This window comes from Pantherophis guttatus, chromosome 12 (assembly GCF_059756535.1).
Source record: "Pantherophis guttatus breed Tessera chromosome 12, ASM5975653v1, whole genome shotgun sequence".
Classification (NCBI taxonomy): domain Eukaryota; kingdom Metazoa; phylum Chordata; class Lepidosauria; order Squamata; family Colubridae; genus Pantherophis; species Pantherophis guttatus.
Window position 1 is genome coordinate 25,575,001 of NC_142074.1, and position 22,647 is coordinate 25,597,647.

At 46.2% G+C, this 22,647-nt stretch overlaps 1 protein-coding gene across 4 annotated transcripts in view; it reads left to right on the plus strand.

Moving 5' to 3' along the window:
- The window catches only part of MBNL3 (muscleblind like splicing regulator 3), a 45,830-nt gene extending 24,152 nt beyond the window's left edge, over positions 1-21,678 (plus strand). The window contains exons 3-11 of one of the 4 annotated variants that reach the window (XM_034441665.3): positions 4,133-4,297; positions 5,109-5,309; positions 5,775-6,011; positions 9,252-9,305; positions 13,429-13,579; positions 14,780-14,815; positions 16,907-17,001; positions 18,773-18,842; positions 18,935-19,991. In XM_034441665.3, coding sequence (XP_034297556.1) covers positions 4,133-4,297; positions 5,109-5,309; positions 5,775-6,011; positions 9,252-9,305; positions 13,429-13,579; positions 14,780-14,815; positions 16,907-17,001; positions 18,773-18,829 — 996 coding nt within the window. In that variant the 3' untranslated portion in view covers positions 18,830-18,842; positions 18,935-19,991. Of the gene's footprint in view, positions 1-4,132; positions 4,298-5,108; positions 5,310-5,774; positions 6,012-9,251; positions 9,306-13,428; positions 13,580-14,779; positions 14,816-16,906; positions 17,002-18,772; positions 18,843-18,934 lie in introns of all 4 variants that reach the window. The other 3 variants (XM_034441667.3, XM_034441668.3, XM_034441669.3) reach the window with 3 other exon arrangements.
- The last annotated feature ends 969 nt before the right edge of the window (positions 21,679-22,647 follow it).

The window sequence follows — 22,647 nt, forward strand, 5'->3', positions numbered from 1 at the left end:
TGGCAGTTGGTAATTTTTTTGACTTCATTTGACAGGAGAAGAACATTAGGAGGAGAAGGAGCATTTCTTCTTCTCCTTCTTCTTCCTCCTCTTCCTCTTCTTCTTTTCCTTCTCCTTCTCCTTCTTCTTCTTCTGGCATTTTGTGCTGGAAACAGGTGGGATGTTTGTAAGCATGGAAGGACACGAATGACTGGGAGCCCTCCATCCCAAAGCATTGTTCGGAGAGCAAAGGGGGCATTTTGCCATCTCCTTAACCAACACAGGAAAGTGGAGATGGACATGAAAGGCATAATTTCAGATCTTAAAACTCTCAGAGGAAAGAATGGCAGCCTGGGCTTGTAAGGGGTGTGTGTGTGTGTGTGTGCGTGTGCGCAGAAGTTTGTTTTTGTTTTTAAAAAACAAAATGTATGCAGGTTGGCAAAGCTCATTTCTACACTCTCATTTCTGCCGCAGGTGTAAACCAGGTTTCAAACTGGAGGATTTAATTCCTTGCCAGGAGAACTCTCCGATTCTACCTCTAAATCTCCCTGTAACAATTCACTTCTTGGCAACCCCTTTTTTGCAAGTTAGTTTTTGCATATTAATTCTTATCCCTTTCCTTCCGTCCAGCTGAATCAGCGCGATTAGAAAGTATATTTTAAGTTTAGCTTCCTTGCTGCAGAAAAGTTTCCTTGGCTGACTTTTGTACACAACATCTTTCTTAGTCGTTCAGGCTGGGGAAATTCCACTGTTCCCTCTTCTAGTTCATAAATTCATTGCCGTGGAAGGCTGTTTTGATTAACATTACAGTCCAGATTTCTTTACGGTACATCCAAAATAATTGCTAACCTTCCAGAAGTTTTGTTATCGTATTTATTCAGTCGCTTATAGCTGTTCCCCAAACCTCCAAAGGAAACAATTTTTTTTTTCCCAGAAAGAAGAACCCATTAGTTCTTTCATATCATTCTGATTCCCTCTAAGACTGCGGGCCTGGCTAAAATAAAAGGATTGAGTCACCTTTGTGCCTCTCCTTCTGTAATCTGAGGGAGCTATTTTAAAAATGCAGTACATTTCTTGGCACGGATTTCTTTCCCAGATTGAAAACAAATTGTCAGCTCAGATGGATTGTTATTTTTAAGTCCAGGAGCTGTTTATGTTAATTAAAGCAGTTGATTTTTCTAAATTATGTGACAACACAAACACACATTGGCCCTTAACGATTTCCGCAACCTGTCCCTTCAATGAAATAGGGCTCCTTTGCAAGGCCTTTTCTTCTCTTTCCTTTTGCCTTTTTCTAGTGGGCTCTTGATATCTTAGGGGCTCCTCGGGAGCTGAGGAATTAACACTCCCAACTCTGCCGCACGAGGACGGGGGTTTCCCTAAAATATGCCCCTTGCATGTGCTTCCTCTATTATAAAAGGCGCATTATCATTCTCAAGTGATCATTAATAAGACACTTTCTCCAAAAGCTGAAATCACTATTTATCACAGGCTCAGGGTTGTTGTTTTGTCTCTCTCTCTCTCTCTCTCTCTCTCTCTCTCTCTCTCTCCCCCCCCCCTCTCTCTCTCTGTGTGTGTATGCATCCATCCCAAAATTCAAGAAGGCAGCTAAAGGCATGCATTAGCATTCAGACATGGGGCCCCTTAACATCTCCAATTCAGAACAGAGTCAGCGTCCCTGGCTAGAACCTTCTGCAGCCACCATAAAAGCAGGGAGGGAGGCCGCATTGATTCTCTGGGCTGTTCTCTGCCCTGGGGCCGCCGTGGGCAGCGGCTGTGCCCTTGTGATGCTTGTAGCAAACCTCGGGGGCAGCAGCGCCACCGTCCCCAGGTGACCTTCAGAGAGAATTGCAGAATGGGATTAAGAGATTTGTCCTGGAAACATCGGGGCCTGTGTGTTGGTCAGAGGAGAGGGGGCAACCGGAGACTTGCAGAAAGTGTGGCGTTATCTCACGCTGAAGTCTCCACTGAAGCCCAACCTTGGCCCAGAGCGGGATTGAAGGGCCATCCCCTCGGCTATGCAAGGCGTCCGTCACAAGAGGAGTCAGCCTCTAGCCAAACGTGGTGATCCCCAAGAGGTGAACCAGAGTTTACGGCAAATGCCCAGTTGGTATTTGTGGGAAGAACACTCAGAGCTATCGGCTAAAATGGGAAGGCTAAAATTCCCCCCTCACCCCACCCCGAGAACGTGGCCAGCCCTGTTGCCAAGATGACCCCATAGGCAGACCCCTGAAGACCCCAGCAGTTGAGCTCTTTTCTGCCTGGGCAGCCCTGGCTGAACGGCATTAAATTAACCTGTAGAGCTGTGATCGGATGGGTGATGGGAGGTGAGGCAGCCTTATTTTAATGGATGGCTCACGATGCACTAAAGGAAGGAACAGATTGCATGTTTTTGAAGCTGACCAGAAAGGAGCACTTGGAATTACTTGTTTTATTGTACCATAATATCAGCCTGATAGCAGAAATGTCTGTTATCAAACAAGAGTCAGATGGAAGCCGGGCCATCTGAGGGCCCTTCCCAAAGGCAGGAGCGTTTAGCTTGTTGCATCGTTCAGGCAAATAGAACAGAACAGAACAGAACAGAACAGAACAGAACAGAAGATATGTTCAGGCAAATCTTAATTTCACTATAAATAGGGCTCACGTTTAATATCCAGTAGTTATGGGAATTCTTCCCTGATGGCTTTCAGACTTCTTGCTTTCATGACCTATAAAATATTCCTTCCTCTACTTTTTCCCAGTCCTTATGTAGGACCCTAACCATGACACCACCAACTCTCTATTAATAAAAAACAAGAATTTGATTAAAGGAAGACAAGTAAAACACAACACACACATGCTTTTCTTAGAGTTAGGACTTATTAACACCTTTCAGTCAACAGATGGAATAGCATTTTTTTTTTTATTTTAGCATGCTGATTCAAGGAAGGGGCCTGTCCTCTGGAAACTAAAATCCCACCCTCCTCCTTCAGTCTGTAGTGCATCCTGCCCTCTCCCCTCTAGCCACATGGAACAGCCAAGCTGATTGAATGTTCTGCGGAGTTGCCAATTAAAACAACGCATGTTCCCAGTAAAATCTTGGCTAAGGAACTGGATTGCTTGAGAAGTTGATAGCGTATTTTCACACACATCTAACACACACACACACACACACACACACACACACACCAAGAGGGTTTATTCTAAATTTGGCTGGGAAGCCTTATTACCTGTGTGCAGGGCTGAGGTGTCCATAAACTCAACCTTGACCAATTGAAGATGGGTGGACCACTTCCCAGAATTCGCTGGTCAGTATGGCTGATGTGAGGAATTCTGGGAGTTGAACTTCATGACAGGCATGCTGCTAGTATTATCATGGTTGGTTGTCCAGTCAGCCAGATGTTCAAACTGAATCTGGCATTTTTGTCCACCTATCCAGTCCTTCCCAAGTACCTGGGATAGGCACATGTGGATATAAACTCTTCCAATTAAAGCTGCCTTCTGCAGTTGACTGATTTTGTGATTCTGTCAATGCCATTGGTGCTCCAGATGTTTTGGGATTGCACGTTGCCTATTCCTGTTGGTACTATCTTTGCTTTCTTTTGCCATAGACGTTCTCCTGTTTGCAGATCTTTGTATTTTGTGATTTTCTCCAGTTCTTTCTCTTCTCTTCTGCTGTCTTCAGGAAGGTCTTTCTTATCAACAATTGTTAAGTCTGGGATAATTGTGTTTCAGATGATTGTCTATTATGATTTCAGTTGAATAATGGAACCTATCAGGGGCCAGTGAGGATATAATCACAGGGTTTGTAAACCTGGAAAGCTAGTTTTATTTTTACAGAATAGCACATTCAAATTGTACGTTACTACTTTAAGTTTTAGTTTATTTTTATTACTACTATACGTACTTTTTTTTATTACATCCTCACTGTTGGGAGTATTTTTAATTTTTGTTTGTTAAATACACTGTTTCTTTTTTAAAAATAAATTTAAAAACAGTTGCCTCTTGTCATGTATTTTCCGTGCTGATATCGTGCATAAAAATGAAAAGTGAATGTGGGAGATACTACGTTCTCCCTCCAGGCGCTGAATAATCCATTTTATCCTGGTCTCCCAGGGATTCTGCTTCTGAAGATCTGCTTTTCCTTTTTTTCCTCCCCCCACAAACCACTTAGGGTCGGTGCACTCGAGAAAACTGCAAATACCTTCACCCTCCACCACACTTAAAAACACAACTTGAAATCAACGGGCGCAACAACTTGATCCAGCAAAAGACAGCCGCTGCCATGTTTGCACAGCAAATGCAGTTCATGGTGCCTGGAGCTCAGCTGCAGCCGATCGTAAGTGACAGGAGTCATTCTCTGGACAAGAGCCAGCTCGGGGGGGGGGCTGGGGGGGGGCTTCTTGGGTTAGAAAGGTTAGAGTTAAGATAGGGCCGCGTTTCCAACAAGGTGAAGATGAAGCAAGGTGATACTGCTGGACCGCACAGGTCGCATCTATCAGGGAGTTCTCAACACCAGCTTGAAAAATTGTGTCGGTGACTTCAAGGTGGGAAAAAGCACTGGAGCGGGTGGAACGTCAGCAGATTCCCTGACCTTCCCCAAAAGCCCAACATCAGCATTCAAAATTGGCACTTTAGCGATGAGATCTAAGGTTATTGTGCTCCTCCTGCTCTTCCAGGTTATTTCAGGACAACGGCCCATGCGTTACAAGCTCCACATAGACCACAAAAGCTTCTGCCCTCCTAAATCAGACGGCCCTTGGAGCACCAGAAGATTTGTGGCAGATTCTGTTCAAGAGACACCAACCTTCTGGCTTCGTAGGCTTAGATGTTAGTTTTCTGGACTACGTCCTGTCCACACGGACAAGAATCCCGTGCGCTTCCAATCTGTGGCATCCATAAGAGCAGGCGGAGGAATCAAATGCCCCCAAAATGTCTTGAGTGTTGGGTGTATCTTTTGCCAGCAGCATGATGCGTCAGTTCTTCTAAAGACCAGGGAAGGAATGGATGGTGGAGGCCCATAGATGAATATTGATAGATGGCCATCTGCTCAGTGATTGGGTGGGGGGTTGGACTAGATGACCTACAAGGTCCCATACAACTCTATTCATCTGATGACAGCCTGTCTTTTGCTTGCTCTTCCCCAACAGACAACGTTTCCTGTGACTCCTTCGCTTGCAACCAGCCCCACCATGGCGTTCAGCCCCTACTTAAGCCACGTTTCTCCAGGGATGGGCTTGATGCCTGCAGAGCTCTTACCAAACACCCCCGTTCTGGTGTCCAGCAACCCTGCGGTTTCGGTACCCGGTGGCTCCGCGGGGCAGAAACTCATGAGGACAGATAAATTAGAGGTATTTGCATTGGCTTGGATTCCATTGCCTTATTTTGTAAGGTATCGATGGGAGAATTTGGGTGCAGATTGCTCTGTTTCCGTCAGCCTTGTGCCAAATGAGAAGCACACCCAGGAGGACTAACTATAATTTTATTGTAAGGTTACATTAATAGAATTGTGCAAACTGAAAGGACATCTCTTCCCCCTTTACCTTACAGTTCCAAAAATTTAAGGAGGTTTCCGTTCTGAGATGATTGCCATGCCCCTTTTCTGCCTGCAGGTTCAGCTGCCTCTTATCCAAATATCGCCCCGTCCATCTCCCAAGGCCATTTCCACACACTGTTACAGTTTCTCTTTCTGTCTTGCCAATTGATAATGGCCACCCTTCTTACTCAAACTAACCTGGAGAGCGATTGTCTCGAGAGCTACGTCCAGGGCAGCGGGATATATCCCTCTTTGAATCCCACCTCCTCTGCCTTTCCAGGTGTGCCGAGAGTTTCAGCGTGGAAATTGCACGCGGGGCGAGAACGACTGCCGCTACGCTCACCCGATCGATATTGCCATGATTGACACCAATGAGAACACGGTCACGGTGTGCATGGATTACATCAAAGGCCGATGCTCCAGGGAGAAATGCAAGTACTTTCACCCCCCTGCGCATTTGCAAGCTAAAATCAAGGCAGCTCAGCACCAGGTGAATCAGACTGCTGCAGCCGCAATGGTAAGAGAGCCGCCTCCAGCGACAACGTGGCTGAATGTTGTGTTGTACCATCAAGTGGGAATGGGTGGGGGGGTTCAGGGGGTTCCCCCTTCCCCTTTTTAACAGAGTCGCCCTCCCACAATCACCAGTTCGGCCCCGAGATGCTCGTTTAGAAGGAAGCCCCACAGATTTCAGAATCCATAAATCCTGTTTATCAGAACCCAAATCCTGTTTTCTATATCAGAAACCCCTCAAGATGCGTTTGTGTTTCAGACAGGTGGGGCTCCGTCTGCAGAGCAGCCTCCTCTGCCCTCTTTCTTTCTTTCTTTCTTTCTTTCTTTCTTTCTTTCTTTCTTTCTTTCTTTCTTTCTTTCTTTCTTTCTTTCTTTCTTTCTTTCTTTCTTTTTCTCGGCATAGAAAGTTTACAAGAAAGAGCCCTTGGGAATTTTCTTTTTACAATCCAACCTAGCCTTTACAAAGCCAATTTATGCTGTTCTACCCATATCTGTATCATTCAGTTCCACATTACGATGCCAATCGTCCCAAAGCTGCATTTTCAAGAGGCAGCTGGACTTCCTTTGTTTTTCGTTGAAGACGTCTCACTTGTCATTCAAGAAGCTTCTTCAGTTCTGACTGAACGGTGGGCAATGGAAGGATTTGTATTCCATTCCTCATCATTCAGTAGAGGTGAAAAAGCTTCTGGGATGACAAGCGAGACATCTTCAAAGGAAAACAAAGGAAGTCCAGTTTCCTCTTGAAAAAGCACCTTTGGGACAACCATGACCTGGATGGCTGAGAATCTCCATAGACCTTAAGATGCCCAGCATCAACTCTGGGTTTAGGGTGGGTCTTGTCACTAAAAGAGCACATCTTGATGGTCACGCTTGGAAGAATCGGCTCACATGATCAGGGCTGATTCCTGACAAGCTACCTGTAACACTTGTCTCCCCATCTCCCCGCAGTTCATGCTGAATTCATGCTGTCCCTTCTCAGCATACACTTCATTAGCAGTGTGCCATTTAACCCCCACCCACCCAGCCTTAAAATACTTTACCGATTGCTTGTTTCCAGAGCTGTATCATCCAAACTGTCTTGTAATATTCATTAACTCCCCACCCCCTCCCCAAGTCTCCCTGGCTGGCATGGATGAATGGCAAAGCATGCCGTCCACTGCACCTTTTAAGGTGGCACAGTAACTGGTTGGTTGGTTGATGGGCCGACCGGTTGAATTGATCGATGGGCATAGGGCCTAGCTATCTGCGAGACCGCCTGCTGCTACCGACGACCTCCCAGCGACCCGTGCGCTCCCACAGAGAGGGCCTCCTCGGGGTGCCATCAGCCAAACAATGCAGGCTGGTGACCCCCAGGGGGAGGGCCTTCTCTGTGGGGGCACCTACCCTCTGGAATCAGCTCCCCCCAGAGATAAGGAGAATCCAAGACCTCAGTGCCTTCCGTCGCGCCCTTAAAACCCATTTATTTAAACAAGCCGGGCTGGCTTAAGATGAAATTTTTAACTGTTTTTAAATGTTTTAAACGTTTTTAATTGGTAAATGAGTTTTAATTGGGCCAAATTTATATATCTTTTAATTGTTTTTAATATTTGTTCTGCATGTTTTTTTAATCTGGCTGTACACCGCCCTGAGTCCTCAGGGAGAAGGGCGGTATAGAAATCCAATATAAAATAAAATAAAAAATAAAAATAAAAACGGAGAGACAGAGAAGGAAACATTCACCGAGAGATTTTTCAAAAGGCAGTTCTGGTTTGTTTCAGCCGCTGTAAGCAAGTGGCCTTCTATAAATCAGGGATCTGGAAGTCAAAGCTGAAAAGAACAGGGAGGGAGGCACGTCTCCTTCACACCGACTTGTGTGTGCCCCCCGGGGGTCTTTCAGCCTTGTCTCTACCCAAGTCATGGCATGAAAAAGACAGTTGGTTTCATTCTTTAGATGGAACATTTTCTTGGATCGTCCTTGTGTTGGTCATCTTGAAAAAAGGCAGGGTGTGGTTGGAAAGACATCGAGAATTCCTGGAGGTTGTCTCAAAATTCTTTGAGAATAGATGATTCCTTCTTAAGTTGAGAAGAAATCTTGCAATTTCAAATATACGCTAATCATCCCTTTCTGGACAAGCCCGATGCTACTTATTAATATTTCACACGCCTCCCAATTTCTTGCTTACGCAGAAGTGAGCCTCACTGAAAACAGTGGGACTTGCTTCTGAGTAAGCTTTCTGATCAGCACCAAGAATTTAGTCCTAAAAACCAGAAGCTATTCTCAAAGGGCAGCTGGGCAAATTGGGAGCACAATTTCACATGATCTAAACTTTATTCCTTGGGTGCATTTTAAAAATACAGAGACATTATCTTAGAACAGGTCTGCAACCTGTGGGACCCATTTCCCACAGAACAGAAAACACCGGGAGCCACAAAACCCTTCCTGTGCCTGACTATGTTTTGAGCGGCCACAAAACTAGCATATGTAGTTGAATTAAATGTTCTCTTTTCTTCTGAAACTTTTCTTGGATTTATCCATGATTGGTCTACCGGGGGTTGAAAAGCTCAATAAACCGTGTGCCGACAGGTGTCGCACACTGGTGGTTATGACGCATAGTTTGAGTGACAGGGAGCTGCAGCAGAGGGGTGAAAGAGCCACATGCGGCTCCAGAGCCAGAGGTTGCTGACCCCTGTATTAGAAACCCTGGGGCCTATTTGACAGAATAGTTTTAGAGGCCAGGGATCCCTAGTGTGAATCCTTCAGCGAAAGGGTCTCCTTATTCAGAGCAAATTTGTGATGGAAGCTTCATCAGGACGGAAGCTCCGCCCCTCGTTTTCCACCCACACACCATGATGCCACGGGCACCAAGGAAGGGGCGGAGCTTGTGCCGTGGTGCTGCTTTCGTTCCCCTGAGTGAAGTGTCCGATCCTGCTGCATTACTTGTGGAAACGGGGACCAAAAGGCTTCTTTCTGCCCAAGCTTTCCAGGGGAGTCCCCCCCCACCCCACCCAGCTATTCTTTGTCCATTTTAACTGTTGCAGACCTCTCTGTGGTGCATGCTTTGTTGTCTGCATTTTTTTTGTTCGTTTGTTTTTCAAAAAAAAAATATTACTGTGATAATGCACTCATTTTATTTTTATTTTTTTTCTCTCTCCGCCTTCTCCACAACGTTGTTCTCCTTTTTGACACATCTCTGCTTGCTGTTTTTTTGTGTTGTGCTTCAACCCCCCTTCCTCAATACCGCCATGTACTCGCTGCCTGCTAATTAAGACACAGCCAGCTCTCCGATCACAGAAGCGACCCCTGGAGGCAAACTTTGACCTGGTACTTGGAGCTTTGCATGTAACCATCCTTTAGATTGCATGGAATACCTTTTTATTCATTCTTTCCCCCTTTCCCTCTCTCTCTCTCTCCCTCCCTCCTTTCCTTTTCTGTTTTGGGTGTTGTGTCCAGAGACTGCCCATCACACGAGGAACATGTTTCCAATCGGATGTTTTGGTCCGTATTCTTTTGCAGCCCCCTAAGTTTGGGAAAACAAAAAAGACCACTCTCTGCTGGAATTTGAAAATCCATTTTTGAACTAGTAGCTGTCCCTCCCACCCAAGAAATTAAAAAGTCCAGGTGCAGCTTTGCAAGAATCTCTGATTGCAGCTTTTTTTTCAGTCTGTCTGTTTCCGAACAGTGCAGGAGGCTTTTGGGTGGGATCCTTTGAGGCACTTTAGGGGCACGAAGAAAAGGGGGTCTCCGGGCCCCTCCTTTGGAAAGGCAGCCGCTCTTGGTGGGCAGCTGTTTTTCACAGTTTAATGAGAACCCCATCCTAGTCCGATACAGGGAGTCCTTGACTTATGACTGGCTACATCTACAGTCGGTTTGCAGCATCCTGCTGTCACATGGCGATGTTTTACGATGGTTTTGTCCAAAACCAGCACTTCCGTCTGGTTTTCAGCAAAAGTGCATCCATTTGCAGCCCATTGATTCGCTTAACAACCGCCATAAAATAAGATTATAAAATCTACCATCATGGACAAGGGTCCAGGGCAGTTGTACATTGTGGATCCCTTGTTTGTAAATATGTGGCTTCCTAAACAATGAAGGCAAAAGGGCACAGTGCCAGTTCCCGGGGTTTTGAGGATGGTGTGGTCTTCACCCTCATTCAGAGCTTCATCTTGGCTTTGGGGAGGGGGGCCCACTTCTGGCGTGCCACACGAGGGGGAGGCCTGGGTGGAGGAAACCTAAAGGACTTTTCCTACCCTGTCTGAGCTTCTGCCCCAAGACTAAGACCAAGCTTCTGGCTAATGGGCAGCCTTTCGAGGCAAAAGATTTCAAAGGCCCTATGAAGATGTGGGACTTGTCTTGCAGGGTCCAGTAGCTGCGGTCATTCCACCCACCCCCAGCTCAGGTGTCAAGTCAGAATTGCACCAAGGTCCCCAGTGCACAAAGTCAGATGGCAATTGGCTCTCCGCACGCTAGCCAGGAGGGGCTGCAGAACTCTTGCAAAACTTCTGCAATAACAGGGTCTGCATGTTGTAATCGGGGTGGGGATGTTAACCGTCTCTTTGAGAGCCCAACTCAAATTACTTTCTTCATTTTTTTTTTTCTTAAATTCTTAAACCCACCTGATGGGCTGATGGGAATCTCTGCCCAGGGAGTGGGTCGTGACCTTCGTGTGACGCGCAGCCTCCTTCCCAAAGTTTGTGTACGGATGGGGGGGGGGATCCTTTTCCATTTGAGCTTTTGAAGTTCATCCATCCCTTTCTTTCCATTTCCATTCGTCATTTTTCCTTGCCTGTTTTCTCTGGGGAGGGGAGAGGGAGGCTGGCTTCTGTACCCCATGCTTAGCTTTCAAGGTGTCGTTTTTTAAAGAAAGAAGATAGGCTGGGTTGCTTTTTTGTTTACAGAAATAATAGGTCTTTTTTTAAAAAAAAAAACAAGACCGAAAGAAGTGGGGGTGGGGGGGGTTTGTAAAAATGTGTGACTTTTGACTGTCACAGGTCCTGAAGCGAGTTTGGGGTGAACCTCCCTAAATTTGGAATGAATTAAGTGGGCAGTTTTCCCAAATAATAAATCCAGGAAATTGCTGGGCGTTTTTGTTCAAGAGAGAGAAACAGCCCTGCACAGGAGAAAAACAGGAATTTCGAAGTGAATTAATGCAGTGGGTTGAGGGGTAATAACATATGGTGAGAAGTATGGCCGGCTGGGGTTTGCTTATGGCCTCCAATGCATTTCTATTCTTCAGGCACGGGTTTTTTTGGGGTGGGGAGGGGCAATGTGTAAGAGGCTGGCTGAAAACCTCCACGGCAGGTGAGCGCATTCTCCATTTAAGTGTGATGGTGAAACAGGTGTGAGCATTAACGCCTTGTGATGCCACAGGTCTTCCAGACAAGGAGAAGCTGGTTGGAAAGTTGCCCAGCCAGCCCCCCCGCCCGCCCGCCCAGAGGCAGAAACCCCAAGGAAAGGAGCCTTCGGGCCAAATTCATCCTGTCACCAGATCTACTAAAAAAAATCCCACCTGTGTCTTACGACAAAACATGAAGGGACTCAGCATCTTTTGAGTTCTGTGGCCTGGGAGACACCCCCCCCCCCAAAATAATAATAATAATAATAATAATAATAATAATAATAATAATAATAATAATAATAATAATAATAATAATAATAATAATAATAATAATAAATAAGGAGGAGGAGGAGGAGGAGGAGGAGGAGGAGGAGGAGGAGGAGGAAAGAAAAATGAAGGGAATGGCCTTTGTGTAACCCTTGAGGCAAAATTACGATCCCCAAAATCAGAGCAGCAACTAGCTCAGGGATGGGCCACAGCAGCATGACTGGCTCAGGAATTCTGGGAGTTGAAGTCCCCTGGTTGTAAAGGGGCTGCAGCTGTTCACCCCTGAACTGGTTGATACCCTTTAGTAGTGGATGCAAGTTTGATTTCGCATCCAGACCAACATTTGCTAGAAGTCCCCGGGCTTAAGTGAAGAGTTAGCTTACCCTTTGGGGTGTGTTTTCTCTTTGTGCATCTGTCTTCTCTCAACCACTCAGCCCAGGATAGCTGTTTTTGATTGGCTTTGCTTCTGCTGAACTCCCCTGCCCCCCTCCCCACCCCAACCAGTTCTTAGAACCCCCCCTCCCAAATATAAAAGCTATCTCTGCCAGTCCTCCTATACAAGAAGATCCAGTCTTATCAGTTGTGTGATTCTTCAGGAATTCAAGTGGGGCAGAGAAGCTGCTTCTACTGCTAAGGCTTACACACACACACACATACACACACACCAGATTCTGTTTTATTCCTGTCCCAGATGCATTCACAATTTGGGTGTTGGAGTATGAATGAGGCATGCCTGCAGATTGTGCACGCTACACGTTCTTTGCACAGAAGAGGAGATAAGGCTTGTCTTTGTCTACGCCTTACTGATGTACCCCATAGGGAAAGGGTTGTTTGTGAGTTGCCCAGAGCCACTGAGAGTGAGTGGGCAGCCATATAAATCCTCCCAATAAAATAAATAAAGAGAATTGAACGGCGGCAGAGGCCAGTTGCCCGCAGTGTTAATGCTTACCATGTCCTCCTCTGGCGTCACAGCTGCCCTAGAAGCAGAAGTTGGCCCAGGAAGCGGTATGGCATTGACACCTGTAGCCAGCAGTCTCAGCATTAACACCCCCATCTCCCTTGTTTCTGCTAATCTTCCCCTGCTAATAGCCGTATCTCTGACTTTAGCTGTTAATGTTCCCTGTGTGTGTCTTTCACGCTTGTTGCTTGCGTACCACTGCAATTGTTTCTGGGCAAGTGAAAATCGTTGTCGATTCCTCTCCTTTTTCTTTCTTTTTTTAAAAAAATTCCCTTCTTTTTTTTTCCTTTTGAAAATCGGAACTGTTACTACATTGGTATCCGCTGCAGTCTGTGAATTGCAGTGGCATCCTTGATCGTTGAAATTTTGTGTAAAAACCAAGTGAAAATATCAGCGGGTTTAAAAGTCACTTAACTGTCAAAGCCTAAGAAAGGAGGAGGAGGAGAAGGCAAGCGGCCTTTACTCCTTTCCCTTGACTGAGCCTTCCCTGGCCCAGACGTTCTCCAGATGTGGGGATTTCACCTCCCAGAATCCCCCTGCCTCTGCGGCCTCTCCCAACCCTTTCGGAATGGAAAGACCTCCTTTGGGGAAGACCTTAGCCTTGTCAGTTAAGTTTGCTTTAAAAGCAATCTGAGATTGGTGGCAAAGATGATTGCTCGCCCGCTGGTTGACGTTGGCACAGTTTCACTTCTTTCGGCTGTCAAGGGGTGAATTCTGTCCCATGTCCCATTTCTCAGGACGTTGCAAGTGATTTGAAGATGACACTGCCTCTCCTGGTCCAGACATGCTTCGACTAAACCTGGTTTTCCCTTCTTTTTTTTCCCACACCCCCCCCCTTCCTCTCCCCTCACCTTTCCGTCGGCTGCGGCTCTCCCTTTCTGCAGGCATTGCCACCTGGTGCCCTTCAACCTTTACCAAAGAGGCCAGCACTTGAAAAAAACAACGGTGCCACCACAGTCTTCAGCCCAAGCGTTTTTCACTACCAGCAGGCCCTTGCCAACATGCAGTTGCAACAGCCTGCCTTTATCCCAACAGGTAGGTGCCTTGGCTCAGCCTCTTGGCTCTTCTTTCGATGCGCGGATTGTCTCCTCCGGGGCCACCGTGTGACTCTCCAAAGGGCCCCCTCACTGCCCAGCTTTTGCCCAGAGCAGCTGTGCATGACTTCCCTCCCTGCTGTGAGCCTTCGGTTTGCTGGTGCTGCCTGAGCCAGAGGTGTCCAGTGAAGGTGAGGGCCGAAAGACAGGACTTCCTCTCTCTCTCTCTCTCTCACTGCCTTCCAAGAATCTTAGGGGTCGAGGATCTGAGAGAGTTGAATTAGTTGGGAAGCAGCAAGGATTTCTTTGGGAAGTGGATGGCCAGGAATGTCACCTTTCTTTTGAATATCTTGGTCTTCTACAAATAGTTTCTCTACTGCAGGGGTCCCCAAACTTGGCAGCTTTAAGACTTGTGGATTTCAACTCCCAGAATTCTCCAGCCAGCTATGCTAAGTCCACAAGTCTTAAAGCTGCCAAGTTTGAAGACTTTTGCTCTAATGCAACTCTAGATGCTTTCTTGCATTTCAAAGAGTAACTGATCTCCCCTGCTGTGAATAAACATTACAGGCAGGCCAGTTTCCCGGCCAGTTTTTTGATAGCTGCCCCTCCCTCCCTCCCTCCCACCCAAGGAAAACCTCCCCTACAGCTGGAAGCCCAAGGTGTGAACTCTGCTCTTCACCAAATATTCAGGTGTTCCACCGGTTTTGTTCAGCCAGCGTACAAAATGCGGCCTGTCAAAACTTTCCAACTTCACAAAGATAAAACATTTGCCAGTGTGCCAACCACGCCCAGCCCCGGCTAGCAGATGGGGCACCCATCATCCCTTCTCTCCCTTTGGGACGTGTCTCCCACGTGCAGCCTTCCTGCAGAACTGGCAAAATGTAAGCTTGCAAAAAACCTGTTCCGAATTAAGCAGGGATTCAGGAACTCGGCCTGAACAGCAAACCTGCCGCATAAAAATCCAAGCATATGTTTCCCCTTTTGGCCACAGCGCTAAAGTTTAAACGTTTCAATTACTGTCGGATCCAAGTTCGGTGTGGGCATGGCTGTGGGCACTGCCGCCTAGAGAACCCCCCCACCTGCCCCCGCCCCGTAAAATAATCATGTTACTCAGAATGTGTGCCTGTTAACACACGAACGGCTTCACTAACTAAATATCCCTTCTGTTCATGTTTTCCACGCTTCACTGCATGACGTGCAGGGTCTGTGCTGTGCATGGCACCCGCAGCAAACGTTGGTAGGTTTTTCTCCACAACCTTTTCCTAACACAAATGAGGCCTTTGGATTAGTCGGGGTTACTGGTGGGGGAGGAGGAGGAGGAGGAGGAGAGCGGGAAGGTTGCGTGTGTGTGTGTATGCGCGCGTGTGCCTAGCAGTGTCCCATGATATGCACATGAGATGTGCTCTTCCACATCTCTATAGTGTGGCAAGTGTGAGGATGAAATCAGTGGAACCGAGCTTAAATGAGCGTTCAAACTGAACCTCTCCCTCGTTGTTTCCCTTCGGCAGTGTTTCCGTGGCCCCCTTCTCCTCTCTTCTACTTGCCTTTGTTCCACTCTTAAAAGCCGGCACAATGTCATCAAATCCATTCCATGTTCCTTGCCCTTGGACCCTTGCCGACATCTCCGGGTAGCCCAGTCTGATGGGCTATGTAGTGCTGTGATGTCACATGTCATCTCCAACGCGATTCCAGATGGACGACAGCCACGCTGTGTCTTAATCCGGAAAAGAGCAGGACATAGAAAGGAAAAACTGGACTAACAAAAGAGATTTTGTGTGTGTGTGTGTGTGTTAAGAGCAGGGACGTTTTGTATTCCCTTGCCCTTGGGGGTATTTGATAATTTAGGATTCTGGGACGTATTTCCACTCCTCTCAAAGTTCACTCTTATTTCACTTGCTTACTGGGAAGACACTTGGTGGTGGTGGTGCCCGAGGAGTCAAATCTGTAAAAAGGATGAATTTATAGCACTTCTGCTGGTTCTGTAAGGGAGAGCTTTAGGCAAGCAATCCTTTGGAGAACACAATTCATGAATAACCGCTGTTTCCTTCATGTCGGTCTGTTTGCTTTTAGTGCACACACACACACACACACACACACACATATATTTTTCCTAGGTGTTTTGTTTCCCCTTGACTAACCTTGATGAGGGAGAACAGAAGGCTGTGGAAGTTGACAAACAAGGTCCACAGAGGATGTAAATTTGGGTCATTGGACGGAGCTTTCTTCCTCCAGACCACAAGGGGCACCTTGGTGGATGGAACCGGCAGTGACTTTGCCCTTGCTAAAAAATATAAACTCCTTTGAGACCAGTTCCAGGAGGCTTGGGGAGTTCTCCCTCCCCCCTCTCTGAAAAAGAGAGGGACTCAAGGTTTGGGCCTCATCCAGTTAATCAGGCCTCTCAGGACCTCCCTTTCCTTGGTCTCCTCAAATTGCAGCCCTCCTTACGCCTTAACCTTAAGAAAAACACACCAAAAATAAAGACCAAAGGCCCCTGTTCCATTAAAATCTACAGGCCATTTTTAGTCTTCCCATTGACTACTTGGCTCCCTGTTGTTTTGGTTCTTTTCTAAAGATGTTAGATGTTACAGACATTGGGGTTTCCCCCACCCCTACCCCCAATATTCTGCTTCTGGGAGAAATTGGGGTGGGCCCAGGGGAAAATACCTGCAATGTGGGAGGCATTCGCACCCACAACCCCATTGTGACAGAACCAGCAGAAGTTGTACCTGGGGCTTATGGGGCAGCTGGAAAGAACCCCAAGGGAGTAACCAGAGGGGGCACGGAGGTGAACAAGGTCCACAAAGGACCCTTACTCACAAATCAACTTTGCACTATTATTTTGTAAGACGGGGTGGGGTCTTGTGTGCCAGTAATTGCCATTTCTCCTAATTGGTTGCGGACCACAGACTCTCTTAACTTGCCCCTCCCCTCCCCCCCGCGAGAAAACGTGGTTTGGCTACTTGTTCCTTTTCCGCCCATCTTTGGAAATTTCGATCACCACACGTGCACCCCCCCCCCTTCCCCAGAGTCTTTATACATCATTGTTCTGCTTATAAATGTTTACTGACTGTTGAGAATATTTTAGTTTTTTTTTCCTTAATTATAATTGTAATTGGCTTTTTCCCCTTTTTTTCTCTTATTATTTTCTTGTTCTCTTTTCCCCCGATGCTGTTTTTTGCTTTGCTCTGTGGTTGCATGCCGCCTCCTGGTGTCTCCCTCCATGACGTCACCTTGGCTTGTCGCTGTGGCTCCCGACACGCCCCCCCACCGCGTTCCATAAACGCTCCACCCTCCTGTTTTGTTGCTTCCATGGTTCCCTACCGAAAAGTTTCCATGATGCACGGTGCTACGCCCACCACTGTTTCTGCAGCAACTACACCCGCCACCAGCGTTCCTTTCGCTGCAACTGCAACAGCCAATCAGGTTTGCCCCCTTTTCGATAGCTTTCTTTCATGGGGTCGGAGGGGCCAGGAGCTGGCCCACGTCCCACGTGGGGCCCGGTGCGTTTTGCCAGGGATGACGTAGAGATGGGGACAGCGAGGGCGTGAACGAAACCCAGCTCGGTCAGGGGCTGTTCGTCCTGATGCTCCCGTTGAGGCCGCTGGACCGCTCTGGAAACTCCCGCCAACTGGCGTGTTGAGGGCGGTTGGTAACCAATCACGAGGACACCCTCCTGGCAGAGGAAAAGTGGGCTGGGTTCCCCCAAACCTTCCTGCACCCTCACTCTCTCTTTATGAGCCTTGAGGAGAGGCCGGTGCCTCATGAAGGAGGTCGGGTCCTTGGGGCACAGACCTTCCTCCTGGGTGGGGGTGGGGTAATTTTGAACCAAGAGACCGGGAAGTTTGAGGGGTCCAGAAGCATCACTCTTCCCCCTCCAGATGTGCTGGGGCAGCAGCTCCCAGACTTGGCAGGCTAGGAGCAGCTGTTCAGCCCATTTGGAACCCCAATTTGTAAGAGGGCGGGGGAGGTGCTCAAGTTTGATGAGGAGGAGGAGAGATTCCTGCCAGCTCATCAATTGAGGCTGGAGTCCCTCCCTTCCTTCCCACCCCCAAAGGAAATGGAGTCCAAGCATGGGTCCCCCTAGCCCCAAACTCTTTGTCTCCGTTCATATCTTTTCAAAAATGCAGCAGGCTCCTTCCAGCTTTTCCCAGCCAGTTGGCTCTGCTCTTGGGGTGCCAGTCTTGCAATTTGGGAGGGGTGGGGGGGCTCCTTCCAGGCCTTTCCTGGGACAGGGAACCTAATAACCACTCTGTAAGAATTAACCTGAAAGAGACAAGACGCCAAGCACTGAACTTGGTGCCACGCCAAATATATCGATTAGGAAAAATCAGCCCAATAACCCATAACCAGCTTTCCCGGAGGGTGTTAAGGGCCGCCTGCAGGCAGTCTGCCAGAAGTTGTGGCTGTGATGTCATGTTTTCATGGAAGCGAAAGGGAACAAGGCTAAACCCGTGAAATCTCCCCAGTGTCTTTTCAACTCATTTAAATTACACTTTAAAATGATCTCTCTGATCTTTCCTAGGGATCTAGGGATCAGCTGTGATCTGGAGGGAGGGACCCATTTCAATCTGCTTGAAATGGTGGTGGTGGTTTCTGTATTGAATATTCCTGAAATTACTTGATGGCTCACTTGTCCCATTAATGTGGTATAACCAGGGCAGGCTTTCTCAACTTCAACCACTCGGAAGAGGTGAAGAACCTCAGCTTCCAGAATTCCCCAGCCAGCATGGCTAGCTGGTGAATTCTGGGAGATAACGTCCCCACAGCTTCAAAGTTGACGTAGTTGCGAAACGCTGCATTAAAGGTGATGCCTGCCGGCCACTGTATAGGGATGCTACCTTCAAGGGTGGTTGGTTTGATCCCCAACGGTCCACAAGCCCCCTCTTTCCCAACCAGCCAGTTGTGCGTGAATCGTTGAGGGCAGAGAAGACATGGCCGTGAGGTCAGAGCGACATCACGTGCGTTAGGGTGTCACTGCACAAATTTCGGTGCAGTGGTGTAATTGCAAATGAGAGGATTAGCACTGTGACCCTAACCCACCCACCCGCCCCCGCCCGCCCCCCGGGGTTGCTTACCTCCCCACCCCCACGCGACCTGCCTTAGAATTCCTGATGGGAATTGGAATTTAGCGGAGAGCGTTAACCCCTCTGGGGCACGTTTTAATGCCCTTTCTTTCCTCTTTGTTTTACTGCAGATCTCCCAGTTATCGGTCGATGAACTGAACAGCAGCATGTTTGTGTCCCAGATGTAGAAGCCAGACAACAGTAAGTGGCGCTCCAGCGGTGTTGACACGACTTGCCCGTCTTTGCCAAATGTCTCCGTTGTCACTGTTTCCTTTTCTCCCCCTTTTTTCCAGCGTCCTGTTGGCCTCCTGGAGCAGAAACGGTGGCACCCCCTGTGCGTCTTGTTTCCTTCTCCTCTCCCGGTGGGAAGCTGAAGTGGGCTCTCTGTGCTTTCTGCCCCCTTTTCCGTCTCTTCCTCCGGCATCGACAGTAAGCCTACGGCAAACATCCATGTTAACCAAAAACTGATCTGTGGGAATGTCAAAACAATTTTTTTTTAAAAAAAGCACTATATATAAAAAAAACGATTAAGAAAACAGTGCTCTGTTATATGAGACATAGAAGTAGAGAACTATAAAATAGACTTTTATAACACCTTACTTTAACACACTTTTTTAAAAGTGGGGTTTTATTTTTTCCTGTCTACCATCAAGACAAAGTGCTCTTGCACAGTGGACTTAACTAGGTTAATTGTTCTATCGTCAATGGATAAATGTTTGTCTGTTTTTCAAAGTGTTATCTTAATGTTTTGTTTACATCCTAGTCTATATTGACTTTATTTGGAGAGACAAAAAAAAGTTGTACATCATTATCAAGTATATTCCACACCATTTTTTTTTCACGATCATGATACCTTACATTTTCATAGATGACCGTTGTTATCAATTTCCCTTCCCCTCCCCCTTTTTGAAACGATATGCTATAAAGGTTGCAATGGGAAACAGGAAGGCCTTGCTTTTAAAAAAACAACAACGGAAGATCTGAAGATATTCAGACAGGTTGCAGGTGGTTTCTGATCAGGTTGATTTCTAAACATTGCAAATAGTGCAAAAAGCAAAAAGAAAAACCACTTGTCTGGAAACAGACCAGAAAGTAAAAATGGACCAGGGACTAAATGCTGAAGAATTTTCACTGGAGGGCAGAAAGTATTGGCCAGAAAAAAAGATTTCCGTTTTCAGTTACAATTTCCTGCAGTATGTGGCCTTCAACTTCCTAATACTTTAGTGACTAGGTTTTAAAGAAATCATGTTGAAGAAGATTGATTCTTTTTATTAAACAAAAAAAAAATGGGCCTTTTTTACCGTCAAAATCAAAGTTAATCTGTAATATATACAGAACAAAAAAAAGAAACAGGCGTAACCCAAGATATGGGGTTATCTTAGATCAGATAAGTAGCACCAAGCAGATGCCTCAGTTCTCCATTCGCTACTTCTCTTGCCAATAATAACGTTGATTAATTAAAGGGCACTTAGAAAACCTACGCATGGACAGCATTTCCATCTGTCAATTGCAAAAGGCTGCCCTAACTTGGAACCGCTTGTGTATTGCACCAATACATTATAACCTCCCAGGTCCTTGGGAAGATCTGGATGGGTATGAAGGCCAAACCCAGCTAAAGAGCTGGCAGCTGTGATTTCACATCGCTGTGTATGTAATAGTAACGAATTTCCTTGCCTCCAATCATGTAGAGAAACAAAACAAGTCTTAACAGCTTTCCCAGAAATTTTCATTTTCTTTTTCAAATAGGTTAACGCTTTCCTGTCCGTAAGCAACTGATTTTACAAATGTAGAGTTTAGGATTTAGGATCTGGAGGTAATTCTAGATGCATTCGCCCTCAGAGCTCGTTTGTTTTAATTTGGTGAGCTTGGCATCCCCGTACAAATGGTTGGATGAAGAACCAGCTGGTGCTCCGTTCTGAAACATGAGAGTCTTTGGTCATTTTTACTTTCGGGGGTCAAATCGGGGGTGTCCAATCTTGGCAACATTAAGACCAATGGACTAAGACTGGGGGATTCTGGGAGTTGCCAAGGTTGGACAGCCCTGAGGTAAATTGAGATGCCTTTCCAAAATTGGAACCCCATAAAATCCAGAAACAAGGAGAGCCGCTGATTGATGGAAACATGGAAATCGGCCTCCGGAGAACTAAGCCCTCTGGTGCTACTTTGAAGGCTTACCGAATATTCATCTAACTCCTTAAATTTGGCATCCTGGCACGTCTGAATGTCCTTCAGGTCCTGGTTGCAGACTTCCTGTTTCCTGGCTTTGTAACCGAGTTAATGGAGAAAAACAGGATTTGAATACTCCTTAGGAGCAGATAGTTATATATTTTAAAGATGGTGGCGGCAGCGGTGGCGATGATGATGATGATGATGATATGGGATTTGCACAACCTGTGGCAGTGCCTCTACAGAGAACATCCCTGATCTCTAGTTGGAAAGATGATTAGACACATGCACACACACACACACACACACTTGTGTACACAACGCCGGTGTTAGCTTTACGTTCTTCAAAGCGAGGAGGCGGAGCATCCGTTTTTCAGTGCGACGTAGATGGAGATTTGTGTAATCTTGTCACTTTGATGTAACTCTTTCCGGTTTTCTCTGAATGATGTTGAGAAGCAAAAAATATATATAATTCTTGCGTAGATGTGCACGGAATGTAAGCCTAACACATTTCCACAGCATTCAGTTTCACAGCTTTTAAAAGTGCTCGGAAGGATGTAGGAGCCAAAAAAAAAAAAGAGTGGGGGTAGTAGGAGAGCTTGACTCCTAGCTATCTTTATCGAAGTGTCCTCTAACCTGTTGAAAAACCTCCTGCAACAGACATTGTAACCCATCATACGACCACACACATAGCACATCTCACATGCACGCACACACATGCACACACTTTATATGGAGATCCAGTGATAGGTGTGTCAGGGTAACTTTTCTAGGTGCCACAAGAATTTTTTCTTTCTTCTTGTTTTTTAATATCAACTTTTGCAAATTTAGTGTTTGTTTGTAAGAGAGAGAGAGGGAAAAAAAGTTTTGAGGAAGAAGAAGAAGAAGAAGAAAAAGCAAAGCTTGAAGCTTTGGAAACTTCACCAAATTTCAACCCGAGGGTGGGAATAGAAATGCCATTTGTGAGGGTAGCACTATTAAAAGATTGTTTGTGCAATGACTTCTTTATTCAAGAAAGAAAGAAAAAGAAAAAAAAACACAGTCGGCAGACTATAAATTCCTTAGGAGCTGCATTCTGTCTACAAAGTCGCTGAGCTATTTGGTGACTCTAAAATCAAATCTCCCGAACCCGGATTCAGGTGTGAACTTGATTCCAGAGATTTTTCTATAAAGATTGTTCAAATCTGTATGTGAGTTTTAACGACTTATTTTTTAAAAAAAAACTGGCGCAGGTGGATCCAAGCCTGCGTGTTCCTTTTTTTTTTTAATTTATCCAAAGTTCTTTCTCTCAAAAAGTATGCATGTGGTTATCGATTGGTGTACGCGTGCCCATTTTCTCTCAGCCTTATGCAAATAATATGCAAGAAATGCAGAAAACTTGAATAAAACGGGTCATTGCAGAGGGAAAACGGAAAAAGCTGATTGGTCGTTTTTGAGGGGGGAAAGTTGTTAGCCATTCCATTAAAAGAAAAATAAAAATAAAAAAGAACATGTGTTCCTAAACCTTGAACATGACATGCACAAAAACTAGAGAGGGTTTTAGAAGTCGGTGGATCTGTAAAATGATGATTCTTATCTTAAAAGTACAGTGTTCTGATGGATTAGATTATTTTTTCATAATCAACCCTGTTCGGTTTGGTTTTTTTACAAAAATTATTTAGCATAAAGGGATTTTTTTTTTTTTTTTTTTTTTGTAAAGTGGTGTAATTTTTGCAATATTGTGTGAAATTCTCTCCCCAGCCCCGTTCCCAGAGCCAGCCCCCCTGCCCTTGGCGAAAGTCTTGCCAAGCAGTTTCAACTCCTTGCAAAAGAGATCCTCAGTTTTGGCCTGGCCAAGATG